Genomic DNA, 12,691 nt, shown 5'->3' on the forward strand with positions numbered 1-12,691 from the left:
GAGGCCCCATGGCCGCGTGGTGTGTAGCGTGTTCTGTTGTGAACTTCGGTTTAATGTGAGCGAGGATGAGTTTGTGTTTGATGTCCTATGTGTTTTAATTTATGTATTTTGATGGGCTCGGGGTGAGTTTGGAATTTGCATGTTTAGGGGAAGAGGGAGTGAGAAAGTGATTTGTTACAGAATACTGTTATTCATTGTGTAAGAAAATGTGTAAATGTGTACTCTTGTATATTGTTTATCCTGTGAATGTTGTATTCAAAAAGATTATACTAAACGCCCTTGATGAAGAAGCAGACCGGGATCACTTTTGTGATTATTTCTTCTTTATTCAGAGTGTAACACAAACAGTCTTCACATGAATATCATTAGCACACATTTCATCATCTGTTGATACTGGATAAAATCCACCAAAGCTTTCCTCTGTATACTACACACTGTCTGTATCCATTTGAGGAATAAGAAGAACCATTCAGTATGTGTAATTTAACACTGCCATCTAGTGTCCAAATGCTAGGCATTGGTAAATGGCTTGTGGTAAATGGTGTATTTATGTGGAGGAAGTGGACATATAAGACTGCTGCATTTTTTTGTAGAACTGCTCAGTGACCATTATATAAACCAAATAGGCCTACACGGTATACAATCTCCTTGCTGTCATAGTAAGAACTAAAGTGTCAATTTGAATGAACCGCAATGAATTGAAACATTAAGCTTTGTTTTGAAAAGATATTTGCTTCATCCTCAGAAAGCATACACACTGATCACATTTTTTTGCAATGCTCCTTGGGCTTCCATTATACAATTGCCTAACACTACAAGGAGTTGTGAGGTCAAAGTGTGGTCATGATCCAGAAAAAAGACTACCACATCCCTGAATTACCTTGTCTGTACTTTTTGAGATAAACTGCAAATGTAGAGTTATAAGACATGGCCTACCATAGACCCATAGCTCCTTATCCACATATCCAACCTAATATAGACATTTGAGGGCAACCAGCGCTTTTGAAGTTCACAAAAGCTAAGGAGAAGTTGACTTTTTATTTCTCAATCTCAATTGTTAGTTTGAAATATGCTTCAAACTTTGCTTACAATAATATAAAACACATTTAAAGGATAAAAAAACAGCTGTAAAGCTGAGCCTACATACTTTATTGCAAGAGAGAATGAGAATCTCTTATGAGAAACCGAAAAAGCTTTGTGTGAATTATTTTTTTTAATTCGTCTGCTTAGTTTAGCCTACTATTCCTTTTAGTTGAGTCACCAAATGTGCCACACTAGCTGTAGATATTTTGAAAGCGAGACTTGGTATAATAGCGTGGATTCGGGTACATTTGGTCAAGGATTGTTTGAGAGGAGAAGGCACATTAATCTGTAACTACGGCACTAAGATAGGTGGCGGTGTAGCCGTCAGCACTGCAGATCCATAGACTCCGCCCCACCAGCAGCTACAAGAAGGCAAAACAAGGGAATACAGTTGAGCTCCGCCTCTTCCTCTGACTGTAAAGTGAAGGCAAACTTCCCGAAAATTAGCTGCTTTACTCAGCCCAGTGATTGCGTCTTTTTCAGCGTGAAAACTCTGAGTGTCTGTGTGTCCGCCTGTCTTCCTCTCTGCCAGCCGACTTACATTACACAGTAAAAAGGTAAGTTTCCAGCCAGGGGAATTCAGGTTGTTTTCCGAGTAAATAAGGCAGGGTGGAGGCTCTTGGGCCACGTCCCAAAACATGAGAAAAAACTATTGCATTATGATGACTTGCCATTAGTTATCATTGTTGCTAATGCGTAATTACATGTGTTGGGAATTAATTGACTCGTGTTGATAAACAGCCTGAGAGGGTAAGCTTGCTTGCCTGTGTGTAGGCATGTCTGAGCTTGTCCAGACATCATGCCCAGTTTACTACATGGCAAGTCTTTGTGCAGGATTTTCAGTCAGGATCATGGCACCAAAGAGAAAAGCTGCTACTGCTGTTAAGAGAGGTGGCAAGAAGGCAAAAGAGGAAACACCAAAGCCCAAAGATGCCTTCACCTCAGCAAAAGAGGCCCTTCTGGCTGCAGGGCCACAGGTGAAGAGCAAGAGAAAGGTGGATGAGCACTGCGATCAGGCATCATCAGGAGAGGTAAGATACAGTATGATTTCCCCACAGTAAACAAAGAAAACTTAATGATTATTATTATAATTATAATGATGTTGTTCCATTAGGTGTATGAGGACTATGACTGTATGCTCAACCAGACAAACATCGGACACAACAATAATAAGTTTTATGTCATTCAAGTGGTCAAAGCACAAAACAAATACCATACATGGAACAGGTGGGGCAGGGTGGTAAGTGTTTCATCAAAAAAAGTTCACATGAACCATTTTCTTCTTATTCGTTAATTTAACTCTTAATCATTAGAATCACTAACATCTACTGTTCTAGTCTCATTTTCTTAATACTTACATATATCTTGTGTTATATTTGTGTTCTGTGCAAAGGTGTTTATGTTGACACACTGCTGTTGCTGTCATTAGTGTAACTTTTCATGTTTATTCATATTTGATGCTCATTTCTGTTTCTTCAGTGCATGTTTTTTTTGTTTCATCTTGTAATCTGAATTCAGGGGGAAGTTGGGCAGAGCAAACTTAATACGTTTAATAAGCCCGAGGATGCTGTGAAGGACTTTGAGAAAAAGTTCAAAGATAAGACAAAGAACAACTGGAGTGATCGGTCTAATTTTGTGTCTCACTCTGGGAAGTACACATTGATAGAGGTGGATGGAGAGGAGGACGCTGAGGTCAAGGTAATATCAAAGTACAAATGTCACTAGAACAAGGACCACTACTGAATAAGAAACCCAAACGATTATCTCATCTGCTAGAATTATCCATAAAAGGCAGCAATATTTGATTACCTTTTAAAGTCATTATTAGTCTCAGTAAAGTCTCTCTTTCTGTCCTTTGTGGTGTTGCAGGTCGACCATGTAGATGGAAAGACTGTGAAAGTCACAAAAAATTTCCTACCCTGCAAACTTGACGTTGCTACACAAAGCTTCATTGATTTAATTTTCAGCAAAGACATGTTCAAGGAGGCGATGGAGTGCATGAATTTAGGTAGGTGTGTCTCAGTTTACCAGCTCTTCAATACAAACAGGTTCATGCAGTTTCCAAGACGTTTAGCAAGCTGAAATACCTCTTATGTATCTTTTGAATGGGACGCAAACATGGATGAACAAACTAGAAAAAAAAGAATGATCACATAATTGTTTTCATATAAATCGCAATATACAAAAAGGAAATAGTCACAGTTTGGAGGACACCTTAGTAATGAAAGAGGAAGGTTTAGTAGTTAAACTTAGTTTCTCAATTTATCAAGGACTGAAGATTTTTATCACCTGAGTTTTGTAGTTAAAACTTGTTTCAATGTCATGTTAAAAAATGAGGAAAGAGGATGTCGGTGTGGGCTGTGAGCCGAGTTGCAGCTGACATTCTCCAAGCTTTTCTCTCTGATAAATTGAAACGAGGACATCTGAGGAGGATTTTAGATTAATCTCAAAGGCAACACTTAACAAATTTAAAACTGAAACTGCTGGCTACATTTTTGACACTGGTCATTGAAAACATGACTTTGGTTACTCATGTTTTTAATGATCAGCGACGTATTCTGCATATGATATTATTATACACTATTACTTACAAGGAGGGTTGTCATCATAAAACTTAAATTAAATAAATTACGATGAACCACTAAATATCTATAGTTAATTGCAATGTACATCTCATTTTTAATCATGTTTTCAATTTCATTATTTAAGAATAAAAATTGTGCAGCTTTTATTTAGCATTTTTCTACTGTATTACGCTGAGAGTGATTTACTCGCTGTTTGATTCAACCTTGCTTTTATTTTGAAATGAAGTAAGGACTTCTGGTAGATTGAAGTTTGCGACTTTAACTTCACCTTGGAAAATGAAACTTGTAACAGATAAATTAATAATTAAAACAGCTAAAAGGAATGTTAAAGAAAGTTTAAACGTTTTTAAAGTGAAATGAGCTATTAGAAGATGCATCAGTGTTGTTTTTTTCCCATTTTGACTACATGGAGACACTACAGAGGCTTATCTATGGCACTGTGGTTTTGTGTGTGTGTATCTGTAAAACAGACGTAAAGAAGATGCCTCTGGGGAAGCTTAGTAAGCTGCAGATTGCAAAAGGCTTTGAAGTGCTGGAGGAGATCGAAGCAGCAATGAACCGAAAAAGCAAAAGCGGAGTTCTGGAAGAACTTTCCTCAAAGTTCTTCACCATTGTTCCTCACAACTTTGGCCGCAACAGACCCCCAACCATTAACGACAGTGAGGTCGTGGAGAAGAAGAAAGAGATGCTCATGGTACTTCTTTTCTTCACACAATGTGTTGTGTATATTTAACATGTACGTTTAACATGAGTAGCCTTTCTAAATGTTTCTCTTTTAAAACGCCCTGTGAAGGTGTTGGCTGACATTGAGCTAGCCCAGACTCTGAAGTCTGAGACTGAGAAGGCTCAGGAAGAGATTGAGACAGTTCCTCACCCTCTGGACCAGGACTACAATTCTCTTAAATGTGATCTCACTCTGATGGACAAGAATTCTGAGACATATAAGGTACTAATCTCTGATCATTTTCATTACTGATCTCTTGGAACAACAATTATACCTTTTTTTTCTTGGATTCACAGATCATAGAAAAATACATGAAAGTGACTTCAGAAAATGGCTATTACAAACCCAAAATTATCAATGTTTGGGAAGTCAATCGAGAAAAAGAGGTAGGACCTTGAGGTTTAATTTAATTTAACGTAGAAGTCCTGTGGTCTTACACACATGTTGCACATTCTAGGAAGAGCGGTTCGAAGAACACGATACTCTGGAGAATCGCCGTTTGCTGTGGCACGGCACAAACATAGCTGTTGTGGCGGCTATCCTTAAGAGCGGTCTGAGGATAATGCCCCATTCAGGAGGTCGTGTTGGCCGCGGTATCTATTTTGCATCAGAAAACAGCAAGTCAGCAGGTTATGGTGAGTTTATTTGCAAGTAGATGTTCGAATGCTATTATAGTGACATTAGTTTCCATTCCCATTAGTTTTAACGATGTACATTTTCCTTTTTCTGTTTTAAGTGACGTGCTCTAAGAATACTGGAGTCATGTTTTTGAGTGAAGTAGCCCTCGGCAAAGAATCTACCATCACCAGAGACAACTCTTCTCTGAAAAAGGCTCCCGTGGGCTTTGACAGTGTGGTGGCACGAGGATCTGTGGAACCAGGTACAATACTTCTTCAATCTTATTGATGCATTGATTGAAATCCTATGTGTATAAAGAATTGTAACTGTAACATAGAGTAATGTTTAGAAAGATACAAATTATTATTTGGTAAAGTATTATACTCCGGGTTTTTTTGTGTGTGTTTTTTTAAGATCCATCTAAGGATGTCTTCATCACCTTGGATGGTAAGGAAGTTGCTGTGCCTCAAGGAAAGCCCATCGATCAGCCCCAATTCTCAGAAAGCTACTTCAGCAACAGTGAATATCTCATCTACAAAGAGAGCCAGTGTCGCCTCCGCTACCTGCTGGAGCTCAAAATGCGCTAATTCAGCTTGAGGAAAGAAACAGACCCTTTGAAAGAAAAGTTTCCTGATTCCATTTATATAACCGGCTTCCTTAAAAGCTTAGCTATGCTCATACTAACATGGTTGTCGTCTTTATTATAACATTGCACTGATGTTTCAACCATTATGCATTTATGACTCATACTTCTCTGTGCCTTATCTTTTGAACACTTTAAAACTGGTCTGCCTCTGACAGATGCCACTTTAGTAATAATACTTAAAGACTATCTGTATTTCTCTTTCCGGCAGTATGAAGAGTCTTTACTTCTCACTTGGTCTTGATTTAAAAAAATGTCTAAAATGTCTCTAGATGATAGCAGCCTTTTTTTTCTACATTGCATACAATTCTACTACTGCTTTTTTAATTTTGCACTTGCATTCAGGTTTGAATAGATCACCTAGATGTTGCGGGAAAAAGTCTGGTGCACCTTTGCTTATGAATGATGTATGTCAGAAAAGAAAATGGTAAGCTATGCACATGTGCATTTACGGATAGAATAGGCGCAACTTGTGTTTGATGCTCAAGCACTTGTGAATGCTAGTTTGTAGAGCTGTAAAGAAAATCTTTGAGTATTTCAGCAATGCAAAATGTCACTTAATCCATGAATAGCCTGTGCAATGACTTGCCCTGTAGGTCTGCTAAATACATTAATAAATGTCACCAGATGGTGTCAGTGATGAGCGACTTCCTTGGCATGTAATGACCTTAGCAGTTTTGCACTATGAGAATACTTGAATTGATAATAATTGATTAAATAAAGTGCCCCTCTCACTTGTTCCAATGTTTGTTTGTTTTTATGGGTGGGTCAAGACTCTTTGTATACGTCATTGTTTGTGTGTTTGCCGTTATTTAATATGATTATTGAATAATACCATTTGATGAAAGGCAATATAGCATTTTTTTATGGAAGTAGAACATCTAAAAAATAATCTAGTCTTTTGAATGCTAAAACCCAGGGATCAAATTGTATCAGACTTACAACCTGTATTGATTGCTTTAATATTAAATGTTAATGTTTTAATTGTTACTTGGAGCTAACAAAATAATCAGACACCCTTTGAGAAAGAGGGAAGAATTGAGAGCTTAAGAAAATATTACATAAACTTAAAGTTTGAGGTGAAAAAAAAAAAAGGAATGGCCAACGGGGTGGCAGAAACTCAGTCCGTAGGGACTTGGGTTGGGAACCAGTCAGGCACCAAATCACCCCCCCAAGCAATTGAAATGTATTACACTTATTTATTAATATTTGGGGGTCATACTGTAACAGCTGTTAGTATAAAAAAAATCTATTTGAGCCTCTATTTGAAAATCTATTTGAGCCTCCTCCTCAATATGAATCATATAATTTATAATAGGGTTGGCATACTGTAGTATCAAAAGCTCTCATGTTTCTAGTTCTGAGATTAGTCACTGTACATTGTTACTGTCAAGTAAAAAGTAGGGGAAAGACATGATTCACAATATATTTTGACATAGTGTTCATATATCTAAGTATATTTCAAATTTCTGACGACAACAGTCAATCCACAATTTATTGTCACTGGCCACTAAGTAATGTTACATTGACATCTGATTACATAACAAATACTGACTTGCCTTATGTAAAGCCAGAGTGGACAGAATCAGGGTAATTGTAAGATACTCCTTTAAGCTGGTGGGAATTAGGACCCTGCAAAGACTGAGCTCGAGATGTGGGACAGTAGAGTGTGTGTCTATTTGAAAGCAAGAACAAAAAAAACACAATCACACGCAATACAATGTGTGACTGTCACTACCATACACAGCGCAGGACAGGAATGAGAGTGTTGCTGGAAGAGGGATGGAGAAAGAGAGGAAACAGCACATCTAAAACCATCATGGAATCATTGATCAGCTCATCTTTGATTGGAGGTTTACATCTGTGACATGTCTGGACCTACTCTGCAGAAGAAGCAAACCTTGGACATTGGAGTTAATCAAACTTGACAACATATTATTTTAGGAGGACCGATTAAAAGTGGGATTCCTGTCATTTGGGCCCTTATACACAAGTGGGATTTCAGTCCATTTTCTTTTTCAGTTGAACTCCAGGTTAACGTGTCTGCTTTGTCCTGCACGACACAAACAGAGTGGATCATGGGTAAGTACTTTGATTTATGATTTAAGTTGCTTCTTTTATATGTTTTCCTTTTTTTGGTTGACTTAAACATCTCAAAATCAATGAAAAGGTTTTACCTCAGAAAGGAATATGGATACATTGATACTTCTTTAATCAGCGTTACTTGAATTTACTATATAACAGCAGAAAGTTGGAATTGGCAGCTTTGATAAATGTCAGCCATACATTTTCCTGAAAAAAAGAAAAAAATCCTTTTCTAGATAGGAAGAATAAATTTAAATTTATTTTAGCTTACAAATATTTCCTTGAACTCAATGTGACAAAATTAGTTTAAAGTAAAGTGGTAAAACTCTGACTTGAGTCTGCATAAAAACTCTTGACAGAGTGCTCATAGATGGATTACCTTAGATTTCTGCAATTTCTCTTTTCAGTGTTTGGCACTGATTGCATTACTTCTCTTGTATTATTTGGACCACAATAAGTCAAGTAACCTTCACTAGGCTTTCTGTCACCAAACAGCTCAGAATAGAGTATTATTATTGTTCTCTTTACAAACAAATTAGAAGGGCCCTCAAGGTGGATAATATTGATTTGACATAAATAAAGCTGGTTATAATTGTTTGTCATTTACACACAAGTGTACAAAATCTGTATCCAAACAACATACAAGCAGGTGTTTACACATGTCTAATTACATGTTAGCAATCAGAAGGTGTCTGTTTAAGGGATTTGTTTAAACTAATACTGATATGTATTATGAAAAATTCAGCCAAACGAGTATTTGGAAAAGTACATCTTTCTTTATATTTATTTGGAAAGAGGTAATAGTGTGTTGAGTGTACAAAAGGAATAATCTATGTATGTTTAATAGATGGATAAATTGTCTGAACATTTTTCTATCTTTTCAAAACAGGACATCCACAAAAGAAAACATCTGAGACACAAATATGGGGCATTTTGAATTAATAATGGCCGACAAGCCTGGTCCCATGATAGCCTCTGTGCCAAACCACTCATTGACAAATCACACCACCACCCCATGGGAGCTCAATCCAACGGTTCCTGCCAATGTGGGCATTGTCACCAGCTCCCAGTCCCAGATCAAAGACCTTTTTGGGTTGTTCTGCATGGTGACCCTTAACCTCATTGCTCTGCTGGCCAACACAGGTTTGATGGTGGCAATTGCTCGAGCTCCTCACCTGAAGAGGTTTGCGTTTGTGTGCCACCTTTGTGCTGTGGACCTGCTGTGTGCAATCCTCCTCATGCCTTTGGGGATCATATCCAGCTCACCATTCTTTGGCACTGTGGTTTTTACTGTCCTCGAGTGTCAGGTTTACATCTTCCTTAATGTTTTCCTCATCTGCTTGTCTATACTCACCATTACAGCCATCAGTGTGGAGCGTTACTTCTACATCGTACATCCCATGCGCTATGAGGTCAAGATGACCATCAACCTTGCCATTGGTGTCATGCTCCTAATCTGGGTTAAATCACTCATCCTTGCTTTGGTCACATTGTTTGGTTGGCCATCTTACGGACCTCAGAGCTCAATAGCTGCAGCTCATTGCTCTCTTCATGCAAGCCACAGTCGTCTCAGAAATGTGTTTGCTGTGCTCTTCAGTGTGATCTGCTTCCTGGTTCCTGCTGTGGTTATCTTCACAGTTTACTGTGCTGTTTACAAAGTAGCTCGTTCTGCTGCCCAGCAGCAAGTCCCTGCTGTCCCAACATGGGCAAATGCCAGTCCTGAAAAGAATCGCTCGGATTCCATCCACAGCCAGACCACCATGATTACAACCACCCGCACTCTCCCCCACAGACTATCTCCGGAGAGGGCCTTCAGCGGAGGCAAGGCAGCTCTTACTTTGGTGTTCATTGTGGGACAGTTCATGGTTTGCTGGCTTCCCTACTTCACCTTCCACCTGCAGATGTCCCTCAGTGGCTCCATGCACAGTCCAGGGGACTTAGAGGAGGCAGTCACCTGGCTGGCGTACTCTTCCTTCGCAGTAAACCCATTCTTCTATGGCATGCTGAACAGGCAGATCAGGGAAGAACTTGTGAAGTTCAGACGCTGCTGCTTGACCCAGCCGTCAGAGTTTGGGGCCTCCAGCCATGAAGGTTCCCTCCAGGAGAACTTCCTCCAATTCATACAGAGAACCAGCAGCACAGCTGAAACCACCTCAAACTCTGTCAACTCACGTCCCAGAAACACCTCAGACCAGGGGGTGAAGATCCCTGGACAAATACCTGAAGACCACGCATAGACATTGACCAACATAAGCTCTAGACAGTGCTAACATAGTCGTCAGTTTTCTAGTCATCAGGGTAATTCATTTCTGTTGGATAGGTAAAGTATATTTTAATACAACATAGCTACAGAAATACTGTATAATCCTTGAAAAGATTACTGGTGTAATGTACATGTAACTATGTTAAACATTTTCTAAAAGGGAAAAATACTTAACTTATTATATTGGATACTTATCTCTTCTGTCCACTATGGCAACAATCTTTCATAAGAAATATCAAAGCATGTCATTGGTGAGCAAGCTCAAAATGAAAAATCTCCCCAGGATATGATGATTCTATTAGCTTTGGCCTTATTTGATAGTTGGCTACATTAAGCCATTTTTGCATGAAACATTATTGACAGAATGGGAAATCACTGAAACCAACTACTGTACGAATAATGTCTATATCCTGAGTTCTTTAGTAAAGTGCTCGTCTGTCAGGTGTTGAGGGATGCTAACAGGTGGATAACAGCACCCTTTGTATAGATCTATTTCCCATCCAAAACAAGAACTTGATGTGTATCAACCAAAATTGTCCCTATACAAGATAATAAAATACATTAGCCATTAATTAATTTGTCATAAGCCTTTCATTAAGGCTGAGCTTAAATACATGAATTATTCAAATGAGCAATTCAGATAAGCAATCATTGTCTGCCTTTGCTCTTGTGCTTCTGGGGCTGACAGGTTTACGTCTATCTTAGCATTGCCACATTGCCACATTTTCAATTATAACAATTACATTTTTCTTTGTACAGTACACCCAATTCAGGCAACAGCACATTTATCATAGCTACGTGCTAACAGAGACAAGTATACAGTAGAACATAAAAACAATGTATTCACCACGCTACAATAAAAGAATAGCACTATATGGTAGCCATATTAGTCAACACTAAGTCTTTGTGGCAACAAGAATTGTTATCTTTTGCATTTAAACGGATCAGCTCATGGAATTAGCCAATAGGTTAGCCATCTTGCATGGTTGTCATTTAAGTTGACAAAATACAACGGCTTAGAGCCAATACAGGCATGAATGAGACCATAAACTAAAGGTTAACCTGAAATGAACCTGCAATTACAGCCTTATATGCCAAGTGTCTTTTATTGTCTTTTACAGGTAGTCTGTCTTATTAAAGGTCAAAGTGCTGTGTACTGTACTCTAACAGGAGTATGTTGAAGTAGTTATACTTTAAATTTCCCAGAGTACAAATTTTATATTCATATTATGAATATTAAAAATGACTTTGAGCTTTTAATGATGTTTATTAACATTTTATTTGTGGAAAGCCTGCTATGGTTATGAGCAGATGGATATTTAAATGTTTAATTGTGTTTAAGAATAAACTATTAATTTCAATGATGTAAACATTAGGAATCATTGTATCATCTTTAACACCAATACAAAATTGAGTGTTCAAATGTTATTTTGGAGAAAACTCTTTAAGTCTGAATGTTGCAAAGCAGCGGTAACACAGTAGCACTCTTTGAATCTTAGGTACAATCCCGGAGAGGTCTCTCATGCAGCAGATGATGTGAAAGTATAGATGGCGAGAGTAATCTACCCATGTTGTCATGGAAATAAAGTTAGCTTTGACTCACATAGCAACAGGGACCTTTGGATTGAATGTGTGCTTTAGCTTCAGATCCCTAATTGGATTTCTATAATTGTCTCTTGTGCCTGATTTTCATGTGGAAACTGATTACACACAGCATTTTAGTTCATTTAGAAGCTCTTTAACATGTGAATAGAGGCTGATTACAAAGAAGCACTAGTCCCTGCTGAGAAGGCTGTGAGACAAGGATACAGTGAGGGCGGGGAGTCTAAAATGGTAATCATTACAGGGCATTGATAACGTTGTGAGAGTGGTTACAAAGTGCTATTTTATGGCTTCTGCTGTTTTTATTAGTCTTTCACAAACAGAAGAAAATACAAGTAACCAAGAACAGTGTGGCCTCATCAAAGAATCACCATTTTGCTGTCTAGCTGTCACCAATAATCTTATTTAACCATGTGTGTTACTATAATACTGCATAAGCCAATGTCTAGCCAATCATTTAAAGAAAGAAAGAGGAGGGTGTTAAAACTATGATGTGTGTAAAGATTTGAGATTGAATTGACACTTGAATTGACACTTGAATTTCCCTCGGGATCAATAAAGTATCAATAAAGTATCTATCTATCTATCTATCTATCTATCTATCTATCTATCTATCTATCTATCTATCTATCTATCTATCTATCTATCTATCTATCTATCTATCTATCTATCTATCTATCTATCTATCTATCTATCTATCTATCTATCTATCTATCTATCTATCTATCTATCTATCATTACATTACATTCAAATGAACATCAGAGAGTAAGGTCAACGTAAGCAGGGGTCTAGAAAAGAAGACATAGTATCATCATATTAGGTGTAAACGAATAGCTTTTAGTCTGATCAGAAACAGGTGCGACAGGCAGAGCTTTTATTTCTAAGTAATTCAATTAAAATACTGTGATAAACAACAAACAAAGATAACATCTACAACTGTTGTTGAGATTTCTAATCAGCATCAAACCATCGTATACAATGTGTGTATTGGGTTTTTCAGGGAAAAAATTGTCACACTGCTCATGTGGAGGGCTCGAAAACTCATATATCAAATGGCGTTATAGTTTTTTTTATTTTTTTATATATT

General features: G+C 37.8%; 2 protein-coding genes across 2 annotated transcripts; both read left to right on the top strand.

The window, feature by feature from the left end:
* Nucleotides 1-1,455: 1,455 nt before the first annotated feature.
* On the top strand, nucleotides 1,456-6,392 carry parp3 (poly (ADP-ribose) polymerase family, member 3). The gene is made up of 11 exons (XM_079340908.1): nucleotides 1,456-1,640; nucleotides 1,918-2,114; nucleotides 2,198-2,323; nucleotides 2,602-2,781; nucleotides 2,953-3,091; nucleotides 4,139-4,362; nucleotides 4,462-4,614; nucleotides 4,689-4,778; nucleotides 4,850-5,027; nucleotides 5,129-5,272; nucleotides 5,425-6,392. The coding sequence occupies exons 2-11, from the start codon at nucleotides 1,935-1,937 to the stop codon at nucleotides 5,595-5,597; spliced, it is 1,587 nt and encodes a 528-aa protein (XP_079197034.1). The 5' UTR covers nucleotides 1,456-1,640; nucleotides 1,918-1,934; the 3' UTR covers nucleotides 5,598-6,392.
* Nucleotides 6,393-7,384: 992 nt separating this feature from the next.
* gpr61l (G protein-coupled receptor 61-like) lies at nucleotides 7,385-12,166 on the top strand. The gene is made up of 2 exons (XM_079341750.1): nucleotides 7,385-7,735; nucleotides 8,628-12,166. Exon 2 carries the CDS (start codon nucleotides 8,662-8,664, stop codon nucleotides 9,973-9,975), a length of 1,314 nt encoding a protein of 437 aa, XP_079197876.1. The 5' UTR covers nucleotides 7,385-7,735; nucleotides 8,628-8,661; the 3' UTR covers nucleotides 9,976-12,166.
* The last annotated feature ends 525 nt before the right edge of the window (nucleotides 12,167-12,691 follow it).

Source organism: Symphodus melops, assembly GCF_947650265.1.
Source record: "Symphodus melops genome assembly, chromosome: 4".
In the NCBI taxonomy this organism is placed as follows: domain Eukaryota; kingdom Metazoa; phylum Chordata; class Actinopteri; order Labriformes; family Labridae; genus Symphodus; species Symphodus melops.

Excerpts from the sequence above, each read along its gene's own strand:
- parp3 (XM_079340908.1), top strand. The coding sequence starts at position 1,935 with ATGGCACCAAAGAGAAAAGCTGCTACTGCTGTTAAGAGAGGTGGCAAG. Across the intron at positions 2,115-2,197 it reads ATCAGGCATCATCAGGAGAG|GTGTATGAGGACTATGACTG; the intron begins GTAAGATACAGT and ends TTGTTCCATTAG. Across the intron at positions 2,782-2,952 it reads AGGAGGACGCTGAGGTCAAG|GTCGACCATGTAGATGGAAA; the intron begins GTAATATCAAAG and ends GTGGTGTTGCAG.
- gpr61l (XM_079341750.1), top strand. The coding sequence starts at position 8,662 with ATGGGGCATTTTGAATTAATAATGGCCGACAAGCCTGGTCCCATGATA.